Below are 22,694 nucleotides of genomic sequence, written 5' to 3'. Positions count from 1 at the left end.
GCTGGCTAACTTCATGCCAACTCAACACAAGCTATAGTCATTTTGGAAGAGGGACCTTCACTTGAGAAAATACCTCCACAAAAATTGGCCTGTGGACAAACCTGTGGTGCATTTCCTTGATTGATAATCAATGAAGGAGGGCCCAGCATACTGTGGGCAGTGCCACTCTTGGGCTGGTGGTCCTCAGTGCTATAAGAAGGCAGGCTGAGCAAGCCATGAGCAACAAACTAGTCTCTTCAATAATAGGGTCTTATCAACCAGTCCTGATGGGTAACCAAAACCAGAGGAAATTGCCTGTATTGTTTTGGGGACTTCAGTTATGTTCCTAGGACCTTGACTAATACAATTAACATATATTATTTATACATAATAGTAAATTTTATTAATTATGACATTTAAATACACAGACATGGTATATTCTGATTATGTTCACACACATACCCACTGTTCTTTTTTATTCCTCTTCTCCTCCCTAATCTACTTCTTAACTGATCCCATTTTTCTACTTACATGTCATTTATTTATTTGTTTACTTTTGTGAACCAAAGACTTTCTTTGGGATTGTTATGTTTACAGGAGCATCCACACCTTACCAGTGGCTACAACACAATGAAGAAATGTTTTTCTTTCCAATCAACCATTATCTACATACACGTCTTCAGGAAGGGCTAGGACCCTGGGATGGTTAATTTTAATTGTCTTTTTTTTTTTTTTTAAGAGGCAGGGTTTCTCTGTGTAGCCCTGGATCTTGGAACTCGTCCTGTAGACCAGGCTGGCCTCAAACTCACAGAGATCTACCAGCCTCTTCCTCCTGAGTGCTGGGATTAAAGACGTGCACCACTACTGTCCAGCTTTCAACTGTCAATTTGATTAGATCGAGAACTATCTGAGAGATGAACCCCTAAGCATGCCAGTGGAGGATTATTTTGATTCGGTTACTTGAGGTGGGAAGACTTGACTACTGTGGGTGACACCATTCCCTGGCTCAGAACCCTAGATACCACATAAAAAGAAACGGAGGCCATCCAAAGCATTCAGTACACTCTCCCTTTTGACTCTGCAAGTCATGTGACCAGCTGCCTCAAGCTCCAGCTGTTTCACTTTTCGGCCATGATGGGCTGTACCCTTAAATTGACTCAGAATAAACCCATTCTCCCTTAAGTTGCCTTTGCCAGGGTATTTCATAACAGCAAAGCAACTAACACAGGTCCAACAAGCCTCTTCCTCTTCTATGACAGGTTGTGGACAGGCCGTGGTCTCTTAGAAATCCTGGGTAAGTAATCACAGATGCTGTGAGTTCAAGAACGCAACAGCTAGGTCATGTCCACAAGCCAGAGCTCCACGCCACTGCCCCTTTCTCTTGCTCTAACATTCTTTCTACCACTTCTTATACAATGCTTCTGGAGTCTTGGAAGAAGGATATAGATGCCTCACTTATGTCTAGGCTTCAACAGTGGTTTATTCTCTGTATTTCAATCACTCATGGTTCTCTGCAGACACCACTGAAGAAAGCAGCTTCTCTGACCACAGCTGACTGTTCTAGGAGCACAGATAATAATTAGAAGCCAATTAGACAGGTACATCATATTCATTTAGCAAAGTAGCAGCAGCAGCTTCCCTGTTAAGGCCTATCATCTCCCTAGCCATGGGCTTTTAGCCATGTTTCCAGCACCACATGCAAGTTCCCTCCTGTGGAATGGGCATCAGAAGGTGGTTTGTTATTCCTTATTCTAGTTTCATTTTGTGACTGTGATAAACACTATGACCAAAAGCAACTTAGGGGAGAAGAATGTTTATTGGGATTACACTTCCAGGTCATAGTCCACTACTGAGGTACCTTAGAGCAGAACCCATGGAGGAATGCTACTGCCCACAGTGGGCTTGCTCTCCTACATCAACTCACAAGACAATTCTCCACAGATACAATCACAAACCAATCTGATTTGGGTAGATCCTCAACTGAGCCTCACTTCTCAGATGAGTCTGGGCTATGTCAAATAGCAAAGCAAAGTATGACACTCCCATAACAGACTTGCCACTATTGGACGGGTGAACTCATCTTGTTCGGTTGTCAGTGCTATACACAAGGTCCACAGCTGCCTAAGACTGCTGCTGATTCTCCTCCAGTATCCTGCATAACACTATGAATGCTACAGAGCAGAGAGGAAGTTTCCATCTCAGTTCCAACTTTATTTCTCCATGCCCTGTGACCAAGGTATAAAGTGTCTTCAGTAATAGGCTCTTATCAACCAGTTCTGGTGGGTAACCAATAACAGTGGAAATTGCTTGCATTGTTTTGGGAACCCCAGGGACATCCCTAGTCAACAATTCTTAGGGAAGTCGCCTTTGACACTGGGCTTTCCATTTAATAACCTATTGCTTATGCAAGTAGTTTTATAAATACTGGAAAACTCTGTTGAAATCACTATGGTTTCTGTCTCCTAATTGGCCTCAGAATGAAATACCCCTGTATGAAATACGCCAGTGCCCAGTAGCTTTCCACTCACTCCTTCCTCCCTCCCTAGGTAACCCAGCATAACTGATTTCTCACTCACTCAAAAATCGAAGCATGGATGGAGGTAGATCAACACTGGAATACACCTGCCCTGACTCCAAATTACCACAGCAGCTGTTTGCATTCTAATGCCATTTCTGAGACTCGTCTAGAAAACTGTTGGGAACAAAGCTATGTGGTTTGGTCATTTAAAGGACTGGAGAATTACTCCAGTCTGCTTCCCAAAGGCTTTGAGTCATATTAATTTACTCCCTCTAGCATTAAAAGAAGAAAAGGTGGGGGTTGTTTGTAGTTCAGTCTCTAGTAGCAAGGGATGGAAATACCAGGGAGTGATGTAGTCAAATCTGCTAATTCTGTCGGTTCTCACTGAGAGGAGGAGAGGGGATTTCCAGCAGCCACACTAAAATTCAAAGGCAATGGCTTCCACAATGGGAAATAAGTAAATACACTATGGAACTTATTTTTATCCTAGGAACTATGCCATTAAAAAAAAGTAAAATAAGTATCCTCATGAAGAAAATGAAATCCAAAGTTAATAAAGAGTTAAAAACCACACGACAACAATAAAACCGTCCCGCTCTTCATTTTCCCTGGCCCATCTCTGTTTTATTCCATAGCTTTATGTGTGACTTGGAAGAAGATGTTCTCATTAAGGCAACACTTAACAGAAAACTAGGAGGGAGAGTCAGCCTGCCACTGGGATCTGCTGTGTAGATTCTTACTGAGTGAACTCAGCCAAGCTAAACCTGTGGTCCCAGGATCTTCTTCCCGCAAAGGTCGCTTTTGGGGGTTGCCCATTAGACAAACTGGTGAGACATTTGGATGGTGGAAGTGAGGCCGCAGCTGCTCTCCTCTGGAGATCATCACTGGTTGAAGGTAGGAAGGAAGGGCATCATGGTTCTTTTGAATTACTTTTTGGAGTTTGTCCTCACTGTGGTGTGCCCTATTTCCAGCTCCCCTTCACGGCTGTCAGCTTTGCTAAACAGCAGTGAGCCCAGGTCTGACATCAGAAGCTTTACTGCAGATTCAAAAGCATTGCCATGGAGAGCCAGCAGCCTCCCATGGACCCTGCACTCGGCCCCTCTGCAGAGGAAACCTAGCAGACTCTAGCTCAGGCTCATGGCCATTCCCAGATGCTCTGACTCATAACCCACAGCAGGCAAGGTTGGGAAAAACTTTGCTCTAACTCTTTCTAGACCTTCTATTTGCAACTCTCACCCAACTGTGCAAGTCTAAATTCCATAGCAAGATCCTTATCACATTCCCATAGTCATCCTGGGCCTCTCACTGAACCGGGATTCTCAAAAGTTCAAAACCCAAACAGGCTCAAATGAATTGCAGTTAACATTGATATGTGGACACAGTATCTTCATTTCTTGTATTTAGGCTAAGAAAACCATAACACTAAAGAACACAGAAAATAGAATTCAAAGCAATTGCTGTAAATATTCCTAAAAGTCTAGAAAACACTACAAGCTAAGACCTGACATAGTTAGTTACATAAATAAATGATAACATGATGCAATTTTTAAGAACCATTAAATTCCACACTGTGGAAGTAAATATAGCATCTAGAATAGCCTATCAAATTCTAACATTTATAAAAATCTGTGTGTGTGCCTGTGTGTGTGTGTGTGTGTGTGTGTGTGTGTGTGTGTGTAAGTGTGTATCTGAGGGAAAGAGAGAGAGAGAGAGAGAGAGAGAGAGAGAGAGAGAGAGAGCGAGCCCGCCTGGCATGTGTTCTGAGGCAAAGAAAGACTCATTTTAAAATTTAATGATGTTCCCCTCCTCAAAGTATTTTTTTATTCCTAAAAGTGAATAGATGGGAAAAGATATACTACACAAATTGAGAGAAATTTCTAAAATAGTTGGAGGGTCATTATTATGCAATTTCAAGAATCATTACAATTAGATGAATAGAATAGAAATTGATCATGAGGACATGGCTAACTGATTTCTAACAAAGAGGCAAAGCCAGTTCAGTGGAGAAAGGATGATCTTCAAGAAATGGGGCCAGGACAACTGGCTAGCCATGGGTGGCACAAAAACGGGAGTGGACATAGTGAAGTGGGTGGAGTAAGCGGGGAGGCAGACTTTGGTCCATCCCTCACACGGAACCAAACTGAATCATCCACATGACCATAAAACCTGAAAGAATCACACCTCTAGATGAAATCAGGAAGTCTTCGAGTCAATGAAAGATTTTATGATCAATGTGACTTCCATCAAAATTTGAAACTTTAATAAGACATAGTAGTGTCTGCCTCTAAACCCAGTGCTTAGCAGTCCAAGGCAGGAGGATCGCAAGTTTGAGACCAGCCTGACCTACATAATGAGACTCTGTCAAATAAATTAATTAATTAAATTAAGTTTTTTGTTTTTTTTTTTTTAAAAACCCACAATTTTTTTTTTTTTAAAAGTATTTTTGAGACAGTGTTTCTCTATGTAACCCTGGCTGTCCTAGAACCCACTCTGTAGACCAGGCTGGCCTCAAACACAGAGATCCATTTATCAAAAACACAAAAAAGACTTCTATCCAGAAGTCTCTCAGAATTCAATAGTAGAGTGTGGGGGTTAGCAGAAGATGGAGTGGGATGAGGAAGGACTAGAGAAGGACACAAGGTTACTTTGGGAAGTGACAACAATATCTACTGTCTTGGCTTAGATGATGTCTCACAAATGTATCTATGTATCAAAATTTGCCAAGTTATTTGTTTTAAAGATATTCTCATTTTTTTATGTCATTCTACCTCAATAAAACTGTTTAAAAGTAAAGAGCTTCTCTGAAGTATATGAAATGGGGAATTCCTTCCAACCAAGAATAGGCAAAATTAAAATTCATGAACAAGTCAGGCATGGTTGTGCACATCTTTAATCTGAGTACTTGGGAGGCAGAGGCAGGTGGATCTCTGTGAGTTCCAGGCCAGGATAGTCAGGGCTACACAGAGACACTGTCTCAAAAATAAAAATCATGAACAGCATCTGTAAAAGGTCACTTTGCTTTATGTATATGGTACAAAAACAAAAACAAAAACAAAAAAAACAAACAAAAACCCTTCTTCCTGGGGGTTGAAAAGATGACTCAGTGTTGAAGAAAGTACTTGCTGTTCTTCTAGAGGACAGAAGCCCCAAGTTTGCAGCATCTGTATCACAGTGTTACTCTAGTTTCAGGAAATCTGGTGCCCTCTCCTGGCCTCTACAGGCACCCACCCTCATGTGGCATGCACACACAGACACCACATATTCACATAACATTTTTTTCTTTTACAAAATGCACAGAGTAGTGGCTTGTCTATTTATAGCCTCTAAGCCCAATGCAATCTATTTCTTAAAGCATCTTCTCATCAATCAAGTAGAAAGAAATTGTTCTCTCTTGTGAATTACCATAATTTATGCTAATTTTCACATAGTAATTTAATGCATTCATCTGACCACTTATTGCCCATTTATTAAGTGCCTCATATGGGCCAGGCACAGGCTTGACACAACATATACACAAAGGTGAACAGGGAATAGTTCCTCCTGTGAAGAGCCTTCCAGTCTAATAGCAGGGTGATGAACTAGTTAACAAGCAAACAAATAACGTTGCAACAACAGAATAAAACAACTATTTAAAGAACCCTTATCCACTTCATCACCAAATGCAGGGCAATAATTTGAGAGCTGGCAAAGGCAAAAATCAACTCTAGCTCTCCAAACTCTCCTAAGGATGACTCTTCTCCCAGTGGAAAAAATGGGAAGAAGGGATGAGGTGGATCTGCAGAATCCAGGACAGAAGAATGATACCCACAAGTCAAGAACATGCCATGGTTCTGGGGACAGCCCTGGGTTTTGTGTGTTATTGTTACTGGTTTTCTCTTCCCTAGAGAAAACACGTGGGGGGCAGCCATCAAACTTCTATGGGAGTTATACCAATCTAATTGTGAAAGCAACTTCCGAGTGTGTGTCATTTCAATTTGCTACAATAACACACCATAAACCACACGGCTTGTGACATCAACATTTTACATTTCACAGTTCCAGAGGTTGTGTAGTCCAAGATCAAGGGACTGACAAACTCAGTATCTGATGAAGGTCTAGTTTTTGGTTCAGAGATGGTACCCAAGAGCACTGGCCTTGTTTGGTGATAGGAGCAAGCTAATAGCTCTCTGGGACCTCTCTTACCAGAGTACTAATCCCAAACATCTGTCCTCATGACCTAATTACTTCCAAATACCACCCATCCTAATGCTATCACTTTGAGGGTTAAGAGATCATATCCACAGATGAATTTTGGAGGATCATAAGCATTCGGGCCACACATTGTACTGGAGGTTTCCTTGGGACATTTTGCTTTTTCACATGATCAAAACCTCTTCTCTATGTTCAAATTCTAAGGAGGAAAAAAGTGGGAGACACAGCAACTGGGAAGTTGGAAGCATGGGGGATGAGCTAACTTAGTTATCCCACTTCCCCTGATCAATAGCTATGCAATTACGGAATTTCAAGTAGCACAAAAATCAGCACAAATTGAAAAGGTCTCCAATTACAATGTGGCCATTTGAATTAAATAGCAAGGATAAATCCTTCAAGCCTCCCTCAAGGCAATTCATCACTAGAAAAACTTTTAATCTCAAAGACATTACATCCACAGAAGTATCAGGTCTCAGAGGGGAGAGGCATTAGTACTTTACTTAAATTGGTCTGCAGCCACCAGCGTAAGAGATGGCTCTAGGAGACAGAAGGGTCCCTAGGGCTCAGCATCCTCCTGCGAGCTGGGCTGGGCTCTTACCTGTAGATAGGGTCCTGCATCACCAGCATCTTGCTCTCATCCCATGTCCATTCCTTTTTCTGCAATAAAAGAAGCTGTAAATGAATAAGTTAGGCTTGTCCTCAGGACAGAACCAGGGCACACGTTGTGCTACTGCTGCATACGCAAACACATGCATTTTGCTCCTGGTCTTTTCCCTCTAAGAGGCTCAGAGTTGATTGCTTTAAAAGGACAAGTGGCAAATGCCATGTGTCTGGTCTGATCAGTTTCCTCCAAGCACTTAGAAAAGTGTCTCTCCAGGCACAGAGGATGGGAAGGAGCCAAGAAGGCCTCATGGGAGCACAAGAAGGCTCTAAATGTCCTTAGAGAAAGTAAGGGGAGGGGAAGGAGGCTGTATATAGCAATCAATCCAGAGGAGTGGAAGGGGAGGAATACAATGGAGAAGAAGGCAAAGATAAACCTTCAAAATAGGAGGAGGATGCTTTCCAACCCAAGTGAAATGTAGTCCCAGGCTCCTCTGGGAGGGGCTGGGACTGAACCTGTGTATCAGCTAAGTTGACTAGTACATTTGCACTTACTCAAAAAAGGATATTCATTCTGGCTGTGATCAACTAACTGTGACCACAGAAGCCGCTACGGATGAGGAGGAGAACGGGGTTGGGAAAACTCAGACTGAAGTGTCTGAAGAAGTGAGCAGCACCGCAGTGTGAGTAGGGAAAGCACCTGGGGTCAGCAACCAACCACCTTCCCTCGGGCCTGACTCCCCAGAGCAGGGACAGAGACTCCTGCGCCACCTTTCCTGGTCTTTGTCACAGACACACAGTGTTGTCAAGGGAAACTGGGGGAGATTGCATTCATCTGTCAACGAACAGACTCAAGAGAGCAGGGAAACATTGCGTTAATGAATGAGGCCTTTTAGGGAGGTGGAGTGGAGTTTTAAACAAGGCACGGGATGGCTGGCCACTCTCAAAACATGGAGGTTTGGAAGCTCTCCAAGAGATTACGGAAGACTCTGTTCAGGCCCAGAGAGTGACATCAGAAGAAGCAAGCAGCCTTACCCAGAGAAACACACACACACACACACACACACACACACACACACACACACACACGCCCCACATACCTTTGTCCTTTAAATATTTTGTTTGAGAATTTCATACATGCATGCAAGGTGTTTTGATCAAGTCTACCCGCTTCCTCCTTTTTACTTCCTCCCCATCTACCAGTTTTCCCTCCCAACATCATGTGCTCTTTTATTTACACCCACTGTCCATTTAGTGCTGCCTATGTGTGTGTAGGTATAGGACCATATATGGGAGTATGAAACTGACTCTCCTTTTCCCAGAAGCCATCAACTGCCCACAGCTCCCCAGCTAAGGTTGGAACCTCACCCCATCCATCCCTGTCGGGAATTTGGCTGCCTTGATCTGTACAAGCAGTTACAGTTGTTGATGTTCACCCTCCTAATCCTTGAGGTAACATCAATTCAACACTGGAGGTAGATTTAGACTGGCTTACCAGTACTCGATAGTAATCAATTTAAACAATTTTACAGACAACAAGATTTCAGTTATATCTAAATTGTCACTATTATTTAAACATTCTTTTTCATAATAGCTACTTACTACCCTCCCTCATTCTAAATGGCCTGTTTAGAACAGCACAGAATGGAGAGACTACTTCATTTTCTAAGATCCCCTTCAGAAACGTAAACATAGCAGGTTCAGAACTCCTTTACTAAATAGTTCAAGGGTTTACAAACAGCCCTAACTGGACACATTTTCCAAACATTTTGCTACCATAGTTGAAACTTTTTATGTAAATGACACCTGTTCCTCAAGCCCTGATTCTCTGAAGCACCCTGACTCCGAGTCACCTGTGGTCTGATCAGTGTGGAAGAAAAACACATTCCTTTCTATGTTTTGGCAAGGGCATTACTTCGAACACATTGGGTTCCCCACATTCATTAGTTGCCTCCCAACCCCACTGGCATCCATTGGAGCTATTTCCCAGCTGACGAACAGAAATATGTTCAAGGTTTAAAGTCCAAATACTTAGATGCCTATTTTCAACATATACATGTTTACCATAAGCACTATTTATATAGCAACATATAATATATTTAAAGTGTGATTTGATTTGGGGGTGGTGAATTTTTTTTAATACCATGAACATTAAATTACGCTACATCCGTAGTCACAATCTATTCTGCCTATACTTGGAACTCGATCAGCAATATTTATAAAGCAATGACTATTCGCTTCTGAGCCTGTCTGGTGAGCTCATTTCAAGTGTCAAATGTTTTAGTTCTAAGATTTCTAGCTGGTTCATACTCATTCCTTATGTTTCTACTTTCTACTTTTTTTTATTTGTTCAGACAAGAGTCAGACACAGTGACACTTAAAGAGACTGAGGCAGAAGAATCATTGACCCCGGGAGTCAAAGACCTGCCTGGGCAACATACTAAGGCATGATCTCAAAATCAAAATAAGAACAGGCGTATTTGTGGCTGCTCTCAAAGCATTTTTATGACTACCTCCTTAAACTCCTTGTCAGGTAACTTTAACAGGTCTGGCATCCTGGGGGAGACACTTACTACCTTTTTGTCTTCCTCTCTGAATGAGAGTTTAGTCTCACCTTCCCATCTTCAGAATGGCTATTCCAGCTGTAGAGAAGTCCACTGAGATGTACAGCTGTCGGGGCTGGTTAATTTCATGTATGATGTTTTTATTGCAAGCTTTTTATAATAAAAATTTTTAAGTGAGATTTTTCTTATTCCTCCTATGGCAAATTACTTTCAATTGAAACCCAGAACCTTTAAACTATTATAAGATTTGAGATGTGTTTAAACTTTCTTTTAATATCATCATACAACAATGCCCCAAGAAAGGAAAGAGAGAGACACCCCCTTGCCAGTGATGGCTTCCCCACTGGCTCTTCTTGTTGTTGCTGCTGTGGGTACAGTTCCAGCTCCTCACCTGGCTCACAGGGGCAAGAATGCTTTGTGCCTGCTTTCCAACTGTCCTCTACCCATTGCTGTATGCAGCCTAATTTCTGCTGGACGATGGTGGGAGTCCAGCCTCCCACAGGCCTCCACTGACATCACATAGGGAATAAGGTGGGGTATGGGGAGGAGACGCGGATTACCAGCTAGCAAGGATGAGGAAGGCTTTCAGCCTTCTCTGATGGGGTAGGGTGCCTGATTCTAGCCCAGCAGTGGGGGAAGTCAGGAGTCTACTTGGCCAGGTTGGCTTCAGTAGTGGGGGTTTAGAGAACAGTTTTATTTTCTAATAACTGCCTGGGAAAGTAGTTATGCTCCACAGGGTTCTACCTTGCCAAACTGACCTTTTCCTTCACCTTTGGCTAGAGAGCAGGCTTACATGTGTTCCCATGGCTTATCTGGGTTGCCAGCTTCTTCAGTTTTCAGTCTGGGATAGCATAAAGAAACCTCAGCCCACAATCATTTAATTCCTGGTATCCAGGGTCCGAGGCCCAGTAATGGCAGATGGTTTCTGTGACCTGCTGCATATATTTCTACTCAAAGTGGCTGTGGTGCTGAGACAGAATCAGGCCCTAGATTATGTTTCTTTCCTGCCCAGCAATGCTCTTCAAATGTCAAAGTTAACCCTGGAAGGACTCATCTTTGCAACTCTAAAGAATGCAACTAATCTCTTCATTAAGAGGAAATAATAGAGAGGCGAAACAATGCCAAGCAACTATTTCCCTTTTTTGGCATTCCTGGACAGGAGGATGGCAAGGCCAGGCTCCAGGCATCTTGTATGAATTTCACAGGAATCAACCAACATTGGCAGAGTCTGTTGCAGTCAGAAATTAATTTTAAGAGCTATCCGTGAATCCACAGAGCATATCCTTAGAAGGAAGGAAAACTCTCAACAATATGTCCACCTAATTATTTTCCTTTTCTGAAAAATCCCATTAGAATCTTCTCCTCTTCATTAAAAACCTTGCAGTAAGCTGTGGGTGAACCCAATAAATCTATGAAGAGGGTAAGAAATGACCAAGGTAACTCAAAAGGTTGGGGGAGAGTGTAGCTTCACCAAGGTGGTGGTTATCCAAGAACCTATGGCGAACACAGGATTTTTGGTTTTTGCTTTTTCTTTAAACCCAATATGTTTCATGTGCCAGTAACACTTCAAAAATATCAAAATGGAAGGGTCTGCAGCCCTTCCCATCATTATCTACCTGGTGCTCTTCCTACCCACCTCTTCCATATAGCTCACCAGGGTAAGGTGTGGCTCCTGGTTAGCAGCCTCCAAGAACCAAGTCTTCCTGGTTCTTAGAACCATGCTGGCCCCACTGCTGGGGACGATTTAGAAACCACACAGTGCTGGGAAAGGCTCAACCCAGGGGAAGCTCCACATCTCAGCAGCGCCTTAGCTGAAGAACATGGTGGGTTTTGCTTTTGCAGCACAGGGGATTGCACCCAGAGACTCCTGGAGCACCCTACCATTGAGCTATGTAAACTCAGATTACTTATATTCTTCTTAGTCCGAAATGATTTCTCATTTCCTCTATTTTGCAAGTATTTTAAAGCCATAGAGACAACGATGTAAACAAGCCACTCCCTTTTCCAAATGGAAATACTTTTCTTCATGGAAAAAATAGCAAAATAATAATAATGAGAGAATAAAAATAGGAAGAAAGACTAATAATCAAGCTTTATGAGATTATAAATTAAAGTTAGCTTTAAGCTTATGCCAGGAGATATAACCCTGAACAGTTATTATAGCCAAACTGGTCCAACCATCTTCAGCAAGCCCACATAACTCCAAGCTGTACCCAAAGCCAGCCTCCCCCTCTTTCCCTTCCTCCTTCCCTCCCTTCCTCCTTACATAAATGCTTGAAAATAGGACTCCAATTCTTGGTAGCTGTGAGGCCATTTTTAGTTTTGCTACTTCTCCATCCTGGCTCAGCTGTAGTCTCCGAGACAGGCAGGAAATGAAGACATTCCCTGTCTAGATTGGAGTGGAAGAATAGAGGAGGGGCACAGGCCTCTAACCCTATAGCAGCACCCTTCTGGGTGCCCTCTGGGGACAGGGTGTCCTTCACGGCGTGGGAGGAGCAGCAGGGCTATCTTCAGCCTCTTTCCACCCCAGACATGTCTCACTCACACGGCCGCTCTAGGAGTGCGAGCATTAATTGCAGAAGGGGTAGTGGTCAAGGTCGATTAGCAAGGTCCCCAGGAAGATAATACTTACCTCCCACCAGCTCTGCAAACATAGCGGACTGGAGGCAACTGATGAGTGTGGAGCCGGTACCTGATGGAGCATACAAATTCCTAGCCTCCAGCCACACCCTGTTCTGCAGTCCTAGGTGTATAGCTCCTACCTCTGATTCCTTGTCCCCTGCTTACCTACAGGACACTGCTGAGCCTTTTATGGGCACTCTAAGCCCAAGTTTATTAGCCTGACCATCTCTCTAAACATGTTACCCTACTTTTTTTTTAAAGTTCCTTTTTACAGAGTACGTTTATGCTTATTTTATTGATTTAATTTTTTTGAGACAGGGTCTTACTAATGTAGCCAAGGCTGGCCTTTAAACTCATTGTAATCTGCCTGCCTTCTTAGCGGTAGGATCAAATGAGAGTACCACTATTACCTGACTTCCACAGTAGTTTTAAGAGCAGATTCACTCCAAGGAAGGCTCTGCCCAATATGCTGGAAGGTGTGGGCACAAGAGCATACTGTAATAAGATCCAGAGACAGTGTTACTAATCTGGTGCCTGGCTGCTGCATCCTGCAGCCCATCATTACAATCAAGCAGGGATCATGCATGGCTGGGCTGCTCCCAACCCAGTACTAAGGAGGGAAGGTAGTTCTCCCAGGAACAGCAGGAAGTCTCTGAGGGACGAGGGACAGCCTGCCAGTCCTAAGGCTGCCCGGCCTAACTAAGCAGCCCCACAGTCCGGTGGTCATCAGCCTTTCCTGGCTGCCAGCCTGTTTTATCCTCTAGGCCTTGACCTGGCACTTGCTTCTTTTTAGACTAACAAGGCAGGTCAGGAAGGACAAAGAGAGGGAACTCACCTTTACCTCTTTCAATTTTTATTCTCAGATGTTTCCTGGATGCTATGGGGAAAAAACCCTTGTGCCTTTTTTCTTAAATTAAAATTGATTTATTTATTTTGTATGTATGAGTGTTTTGCCTACATGTATGTATATATGTATGTATGTGTACCATGTGCATGCCTAGTGGCTATGGAAGCCAGAAGAGGGCATCAGAATTCCCAGGAACTGGAGATACAGATGGCTGTGAGCCACCATGTGGATGCTGGGAATGGAACCCAGGTCCTCTGTAAGAGCAACAAGTGCTTTTAACTGCTGAGCCATCTCTAATTCCCCGTCCCCACTGGTTTTTGTTGTTTTGCTTTCAGAAGGTATCTCTTGTAGCTAGGGCTACCCTTGAACTTATACAGAGCTAAGGATGACCTTAAACTTGAAGTCCTCTATCCTCTGTCCCCAAAATATTAAGATTATAGGTCTGTGGGACTACAACTTCATGCATGCTAGGTAAGTACTCTACTGACTGAGCTACCTCTCCAGCCCCGCTGAGCTATTTAAGTAGGGAATTTCTGCATAACATTTCCATTTCCATATTAAAACTGGCTTACTGCTTTATAGATGGACACAGATGCTCTGGGGACAAAGGATTTCCCACCAAGGCCTCTTTATACTGTTGTAAGAAGCCCACCCTGTCTACTGCTTCTAAACCCCATTCTCTGTGTTAAGGGGGTGGAATAAAAATCGAGGTCTCTGCTTCCGACAGAGAGTGGGGGTGAAGTCCTTAGATGTGCTTTGAGACTGTTGATGGGGTAAGTACATCCAGGATACACAGCCTTCAGCCCTTTATGTACTGAATTCCTGTCAAGTCCTCCATGGAAAGTCATGGCTCTTTTTTGTCACTCCAAAAGGAAATACTTTGTGAAATCTGGCTCAGAGGCAGGTCTGGTTAGAAAAGTGGAGTGAGAGAAAACAGAGTGACGAATAGCCAGCGCAGTGGCCCTCCATCCTTTTGAAAGTTAGAAAGGTATACGGCATCCTGGGAGCCCTCTCGCAAGAACCCAGACCTAGAGAAAGAACATACATTGAAATTGATTTGCTCACCCTATTGGAGATCATAGGCAAGCCCATTCTAGTCTGAAGTCTGGTATTATTCATTCACCAGACAGCAGTGGCAGCTTATTTTAAAATAAAAACAAGAGGCCTAGCAAGGCTATATAGGTTATATAAACTCTGCTTGACATATTTCTCCATGCTTTTAGGTGAACAGTTACTAGCCAGCAAATAAAGCTGTCTCACACACACAGGGTAATCAATGGCTGCTATAGGATAGTGCATTTCAAAACCCAAGTGCTAATGAACCCCACATGGTGCATGTGATCTCTAAAGTGATCATTTTAAAACTAGCAGGAAATAAAGTCCTACACAATCCGATGGGAAGACAACCGTAGCAGGTCTGGGCTGTGGATCACACTCTCTCCCTGTCATTAACTACCTGGTGAACTCACTCTCATCCTCTGTTGCCATAGTAATCAACTTGGGGCAGGGGTGGTAACGAACCAGATCATTTTTGAAGTCCTTCTAAATTCTGGTTCTGTAATTCTGAGTGCCTCCTTTTCCTACCCAGTTAGATCAGGAAGAACTCTGTTTCCATAGTAACATTGTCACTTGGACAGTAAGATAATTTCCTAGTGAAGTGATGGCCTTGTAATAGAAGTTAAAGACTGGATTCTGGTGGGGATGTAGCTTAGCAGTAGAATGCTTGCCTGGCATGTGTAAGGTCCTGAGTTCAATCCTCAGGTCTGGACCAATAACAAACAAGGGGTGCAGGTAGGGCAGAGCGTCAGAAAGGTTTTCACAGCATGGGGTATGTGAGGATTTAGGAAGTATGAGTACATCAAACATCACCAGAAAAGCATAGGTGCTCAGTGTCAGTGTGCACTATTGTTAGCAGCTGGTCCCATTATCTTAGTGTGTAATTAGTGCTATCATTTTGAGTTCTCTCTTTCTACCTTCCAAAGCAGATGAAATAACATGTTAGAGATGACATGTTCCCTTCCCACGAGAGGCTTACACACAGGCGGGGAAAGAGACAAATTAATGTGGGAATGGGAGCACAGCTCAGTGGTGCAGCACATGCCTAACACGGACGGGAGTCTCAGGTTCACCCTCCAGCACCATAAAATTCAGCAAAACATCTTTAATGCAATTTTCTAAGGGCTGAAACAGACCTTATACATAAACACAGTGTCATTAGAAGTAGTTAATTTGGGGCTGGCAAGATAGTTCGGTGGTAAAGACATTTGCTATCTAGCCTGACAAACCACACACACACACACACACACACACACACACACACACAAATATAATAAAATGATTTTAAGAAACAGTTAATTTGGGGTTGAGACAATGGCTAAAGTCAAATGTTCTATGGAAAGCACAAGGAATTGAATTTGGATTCCTAGACAGATTAGATAGACAGACAACAGACAGACAGATAACACACACATATACACACAAATGTAATAATTTAAAAAAATGAAATAGCTATATTAAGGCTGTGGAGATGGCTCAGTTAGGACAGTGCCTGTTACATAAGCATTAAGGACCTGAATTGGGATGCCCAGCACCCATATAAAAGGCATTGAAAGCCCTTGCCAATAACATTAGTACTGGGAGGGCAGAGGCAGGGAATCAGCCTAGCAGAACCTGAGTTCCAGAATCGGTGAGAAACCATACCTCAAAAATAAAGTGGAGAATGATAGAAGACATCCAGCATTGACCTTTGCCCTCCATGCACATGTGCACATACCTACAAAACATACATGCAACTCCTCTGCCACACCTGTATGTGAGTCTCTAGTGGGAAGGGAACATGTCTTCTCTGACTTTTTATTTCATCTGCTTTGGAAGGTGGAAATAGAGAAAAACCAAAACAAAGCCCCCCCCCCCCCCGCAAAAAAAAATCCAAATACACACACACACACACACACACTTAATTTGTCTATATATCCATCCTATAACTCCCAGAACATGGAGGATCCATGGTAAGTATGGTAAGTATTTATTCATTAGACTGTTGAAGTCATTCTAATCTGTTACCTTAGGGGATTCCAACAAAGGTAGTGGTTTACAGAAGAAATCTGAAAACATGAAACTGAGCTGTTTAATAGGAAAATACTTTGGATGAAGTTCAAGGTTAATCTTAGTCAGGATTCTACTCTCCAGCAGATGGTGCCATAGTGCGATTCTGGGATTATAATAAATAACCATGATTAGATACACAGAAAAGATAACTACTCGGGCCTCCTTGAACACTGAAAATGATGTTCTGATTGGAACACATCAAAGCAAAGCCAATTATCTTAGCAACTGAGCTTCTGAAACTAATTCAACTTAAGATTCATTATCTGCTGGCACCAGTTCAGGAAGAGCACATTCCTAGATGCTTGTTAGCAAACCCAAAAGATGGTTTTTACATGGTGATGGAATGGCCATGACATACCTGGCTATTGCCCACACTAGCGAAATGTGCATGAAGATTTGAGCCACCTGAATAAATCCTACTACTAAGCACTGATCCTTCTTTGACTGGTGTGTATGTGTGTCTGTGTGCACCATGCTTGCACACGCCAGTCCAGGCATGTCATTCTTCAGGAGTCACCCACTTAGTTTTTGAGACAGGGTCTCTCCCTGTCCTGGAACTCAACAAGGAGGCTATGCAGGCTGCTGGCAAGTCCCAGAGATGCACCTGTCTCTATCTCCCCTGTGCTGGACTGTACCATGCTCAGCTTTATTTGTGGTGGGGCATGCATATGTGGCATGTGTGCATGTATGCTTTGCATGCGGATGGGTGAATATGTATGCATACATACATGTACACATAAAAGCCCAAAGCTGACCTCTGCTGTTCTCTATTATTTGAGGCAGAATCTTTCACTGAAGCTATGGCTCACTGATGCCAGCTTGTCTAGCTAGCCAGGATTCCCGTTTTCATGTCCCGAGGGTTGGGGTTACAGACAGCCAAAATGCCTGTCTGGATTTTACCCAGTGCTGGGGATCTCAAATGTCAGTCCTTACACTTACACAACAGGTTCTCTGTCCACTGAGTCATCGCTCAAGCTCACTCCCACCCCTGTGCTCAGCTTCTTTACATTGGTTCTGGGGCCTGAACTCAGCGATCTCCCAACTCCCCGCTCTGCCTGTGAAACTGACAAAGTGACAGAAAAGCATATGAGATGATGGCCAAACGCAACAGTGAAGACTTCCCTGCTAAATTTTCTCCGATTTAATGACATTACCACACACGAATCACGTTCATTCCTCCAGCTAGCCCACAGCCATGGTTAATGAGAACATTCTAGAAATTTCAGGCCATCCAGGAAAATGTTGAGCTCACAAAGATAGTCTTGTCCTTATAAAGTTCACTAGGCATGTCTCTCTCTTCTGGTGAGAAGAACTCCATCACTGATCAGTTATGGGCAGTTTGAAGACAAAGAGGAGGCCTGTTGGCTGTTCTGGGAGGTGTGTGACCTCAGAGTGTCCCTGGAAGACTGCAACAGAACCACTAACCCATTAGCTTCTGAGGTCTGCTTTCTCAGCAGTCAAGTAGGTTGTCAGGGGTGTGAGTGCATAGCTGTGACCTGGATCTACAGACAAGCATTAAAAAACATGGCTCCACGGCTTGTGCTGAGATCTGAACTGAAAAATTTATAATGATCCCTACCCACCAAGCCATCTCTTCACTTTGTAGGCAAAAGCTCAAAATGAATTGCTCAGACCATATGCCAGGATCAGAACCCAGGTCTTCTTGCCTCTGCCAAGGACTCGTTTCCCCCATGTCACACTGACCCAGTGCAAACCAACATGCTTCTTGCAGGGGAGAGGACTCTTCAACATCCTACAAGCTGGTTACTGAGTAATAGGCAGGAATGCCAGGCTGAACATAAGCTGTGCTGCTGCTCTGCCTATGGTTAGCTGGCAAGAGGGCCAAGTCTTAACCACAGTGACCTTAACTCCTGGCCCATGCTGACTGTTCTGTTTCCTTGTAGAAAACTGAGCATTTACATCGTAGCATGTCACGCCCTTCTCAACTCAGAGAGAGGAGAGAGAGGAGAGAGAGGAGAGGAGAGAAGGGGAGGGGAGGGGAGGGGAGGGGAGGGGAGGGAAGGGAAGAGGGGAGGGGAGGGGAGGGGAGGGGAGGGGAGGAGAGGAGAGGAGAGGAGAGGAGAGGAGAGGAGAGGAGAGGGAGAGAGGGAGAGAGCAGAGCGCGAGCGCCTGAGCTTGGTGGCAGTACTCTCAGCTACCAGGACTGTCACGTGGGAAGCAGACGACAAAAAGGCTGATTGCTGCTAATGCACATCCATCTGCCAGAGGCGGGAGACTGTGCACACGGTGATTAAAGGCATCATCCACATCACAGCTCAGGCCCTGAAACGGACACCAGGCGTGGGTGGAGGAAATAAGATAGAAGGCTCCTCTTTCCCAAGCTGGCATGGGAAGAATCAGATCTAGGGCTGATGGGCTATACTGCCTCCTTCCCGGGGCAGGAGGGCAAATGCTAGGGATTACCAAGGTGCAGTTTTAGTGTGAGTCACGAGTCCCCAGGACTCCCTCTGGGGCACGCTGCCCTGGCTTAGCTTTCATGTACTTAGGGAAAGAGGGGGTGGCTTCTCTCCCAGCTAACACCCTGGCATTCTGCTGCCCTTATCAGTGTGAGATCTAGCCTGTCTCCCAACACACGATGGAGATGGCACCACACACAGTACCTGACACCAGGGGGAGCCCCGAGTGAGATGGAAAATAAGACTATTCTTAAAGAACAAGACGTGAAGTTACTCCATAGTGGACGATAGCAGCGGCATACTAAGTTATCTAAAGGGGAAGGAGAGCCCCAAGTGGAATAATTAGAAGCAATATGCACAGTGGTGTGGTGTGGGGGTTTGGGGAGTGTTAGCCCTAGATGAGCAGAAGTTAGACAGTCATGCAGGGAAGCTTTGGCCAGGACTATCAAGTAGACTGGAGGAACTACATCCCCCTACAAAGTCATTACACACATCCAGTGGGTCTAACATTCCTGATGTACAACAGGAGGAGCTGGCCAACCTCTGGGTCCACCCAGTAACCCTGTACCAGTTTGCCTTCTCATATGGTTTGCCTCCAACTGGTAGGAAGTATGTGCTTGTCAGAATAATCTCTGGTCCAGGAGACAATTCTATTTCAGAGTGGGTTAAGAAACCCTTAGTCCAGTTTATACATCTACTGCCTTGAGTTGGCCAATGTGACTTAGCATCCAGGGTCACAACTTCTAAACTGTAAGTCTGGATAATTTTTAAGGTCAGAGGAATAAGTTTATTATGTATTTTTCTCCTTTTTAAATTTTTGACAATTTTATACATATGTACAATGTATTATGATCAGATTTGTCATTACTTCTCTTGCTTCCTTCCCATTCCTGCTGACCCTTCCTCCTAACTAGTCTCCCTCCTGCTTACCTTCCTCCTAACTAGTCTTCCTCCTGCTGACTCTTCCTCCCTAACTAGTCTCCCTCCTGCTTACCTTCCTCCTAACTAGTCTTCCTCCTGCTTACCTTCCTCCTAACTAGTCTTCCTCCTGCTTACCTTCCTCCTAACTAGTCTCCCTCCTGCTGACCCTTCCTCCTAACTAGTCTTCCTCCTGCTTACCTTCCTCCTAACTAGTCTCCCTCCTGCTGACCCTTCCTCCTAACTAGTCTCCCTCCTGCTTACCTTCCTCCTAACTAGTCTCCCTCCTGCTTACCTTCCTCCTAACTAGTCTTCCTCCTGCTTACCTTCCTCCTAACTAGTCTTCTTCCTGCTTACCTTCCTCCTAACTAGTCTCCCTCCGACTTTCATGTCCTGTTGCTTCTGTGTGTAGATCTTGTGCAGGCAGCCGTGGCTGCAGAGGGGTTCATGATTTCCACACCCATGGCATATCCAGAAGACAGATTTCCACGCTCTCTGCCCCATTCTTTGTCTCCTACAACCTTCCCGCCCACCCCTCTACACTGCTCCCTGGATTGTGTGTCTTGAAAGACTAATAACTCAGCCCCTGGCAAGGGGTGGGGAAAGTGTGAGGAAATCCCCAGCCACTGAAATGGCCAGAGGGCCTGATGAAGGGCTGTGTAACAACGGGCCGGAAAGCATCCTGTCACTTGGGAAATGTTCACAAATGATTTTATCAGTGGAGGGTGCTGAGCCACCAGTTCCCCTCATGTGAAGGCCCCAGGAAAGCAATCTAACACACATGACAGAAACCAGTGTCCCTGAACCGGGAATGTGGGTTGTACTGGTTCTCCCAACTCTGAAAATATGTCCTACTCAACTTAACATCTTATCACTTACAATTTCCACCCAGAGACTCAATAGGCATCCACTTGCCTCATCCACTCTCTTACTCAAGAACTTCCCAGAAGAAGATACTCCAGGGCTCCCCCAAGGCTGTGTACAGTGTGCAGCTATGTGGTGGCAGGGAGAAGACACTAAGTGTGTCCCTGTGGTAGCAGCTGTGAAAGGTGGCCACAAGCCACATAAAATGGGGGCGGCAGAATGCGTGGGGTGGGGCTGAGCATTCCAGGGGGCTGTCTCCACTCATGTGCTCCCCCTCAGAAGACAGTTGTTACTAATGGTAGGTTGACAATCCCTACCCAAAACATTTCACACAACTGGGGGAGGGGATGCTAATCCAGGAGTATTTGCATAGACTTGACCAGTCTGAAAATCTGAATTCAAGATGGCCCAACATCAGACATGACACCCCAACAATTTCAAATTCTGATGCATCTTGGATTTCCGTTGGGGGGTGCTCCATGTGTACCACTTAATGTGGAAGCACTTCCCATGATGAGACTGAGTTAAACCAGGTGTGAGAATATACCTGTCATCTCAGTGCTCACGAGATTCCAGTTGGAGGAATGCAAATTCAAGTTCAGTCTAGGTTGCATAATGAGACCTTGTCTCATCTCTCCCTCCCTCTCTCTCTCTCTCTCTCTCTCTCTCTCTCACACACACACACACACACACACACACACACACACACACACACCCCTCAAAGGTAAAGGTATTCAGATGGAGAAGACACTTTGAACAGGAGGATGCTGGGAAATGACCCATAGGCTATGAGTTACTGAGACTCACTCTGAGCAATAGTCCCACGAGGCCACCGGCCTCTGCCTCACTCTCTGCTCCAGCTGTGGCTTAGCAACATTACTGCTAGCCAATGCAGAGGCTACTGCATAATGTTCTAGGAGGAAATACCATCCCACACCTAGCTTGCCAGTTTCTGGTCCAGAGTCACTCACCTTTTTCTTCTTCTTCAAAATCACTTTCACACCATCCACGGAGACCATGATGCTCACTTTCTTCTTCTTGATGTTCTTGGCTTTAAACTCATACTGCGAAGAGAGAACAGAGGAGCGGATTCCGATTAGAACAGACCATCTGCAGCACCACAGCCAGTCTCTGTGGCAGCAAGGGGATGTACGAGCACGTGGACAACTCTAGGGAAGGCTCTGGGGAATCCTCCAGGTTAGAACAGGTACCTGGGGGGGGGGGGCTGGAGAGGTGGCTCAGAGGTTAAGAGCACTGGCTGCTCTTTCAGAGGTCCTGAGTTCAATTCCCAGCAACCACATGGTAGCTCACAACCACCTATAATGAGATCTGGTCCCCTCTTCTGGTGTAAAGGCAGAACACTGTATATGTAATAAATAAATAAATTAAAAAAAAAAAAGAACAGGTACCTGAGTAGTCATCATTTCCTCCTTGGCCATCACCTAGGACCATGTGGACAGTCTAACACATCCTAAGATGGACCTCAGCCATTCCAATGAGATACAAATACAGCCTGCTTTGAAAGTCTCTTCTATATACCAAAACCTTCCCTCAATAATTCATCCTGCACTTAATGACTCACTGTCAGGCAAGTACCCTTGTGTCTAACCAAATGCTGACACACCATTCCATCCCCAGTGAGGATTAAGAGCTGGAACCAGTCTCCACACCAGGGCTTTTTACATAAGAAAAAAAAAACCTCTGAAGTCTAAGTTATTCTCCATGACTTCCACCTCCAAAGTCCTTTACCTGTGGGTCAGTCTCCAAACTTTCCCACAGTTCAATCCGTCTGAAGATTGCCAGGCTGGAAGGTAGTGGGGGCTGGGAGAGGGGCTAGATGAATGAATGATACTCAAACAGCTAGTGCTGCCCCACACCGCCATGTTTCCAGCTCACATTAGTCCTGGACAAGCTGTTCCAACTACCAATCCGCACTGCTTTGGAATACTAGCTCAGCCTACACTCCAAGTCTTTCTATGACATTTCCCCAATCATAGTCATTTTTTATGCCTGTATGGATGTTTATTCATCATTCTCCTCAATGGACTTCATTCTGACAACTCCTC

The 22,694-nt window shown here is 44.4% G+C and overlaps 1 protein-coding gene across 3 annotated transcripts in view; it reads right to left on the bottom strand.

Moving 5' to 3' along the window:
* Positions 1–21,687, bottom strand: part of LOC118593445 (carboxyl-terminal PDZ ligand of neuronal nitric oxide synthase protein) — a 91,052-nt gene extending 69,365 nt beyond the window's left edge. For 2 of the 3 annotated variants that reach the window (XM_036202918.1, XM_036202920.1), the window contains exons 1-2: positions 21,600–21,687; positions 7,287–7,360 (exon numbers count right to left, since the gene is read on the bottom strand). In XM_036202918.1, the coding sequence (XP_036058811.1) occupies positions 7,287–7,360; positions 21,600–21,647 (122 nt within the window). In that variant the 5' untranslated portion in view covers positions 21,648–21,687. The remainder of the gene's footprint in view (positions 1–7,286; positions 7,361–21,599) is intronic. The other variant, XM_036202919.1, reaches the window with a different exon arrangement.
* Between the last annotated feature and the right edge of the window lie 1,007 nt (positions 21,688–22,694).

This window comes from Onychomys torridus, chromosome 11 (genome assembly GCF_903995425.1).
Source record: "Onychomys torridus chromosome 11, mOncTor1.1, whole genome shotgun sequence".
NCBI classification, from domain to species: Eukaryota; Metazoa; Chordata; class Mammalia; order Rodentia; family Cricetidae; genus Onychomys; species Onychomys torridus.
The sequence above is the reverse complement of the archived record's forward strand: the minus strand, read 5'-3'. Positions and strand labels throughout refer to the sequence as shown.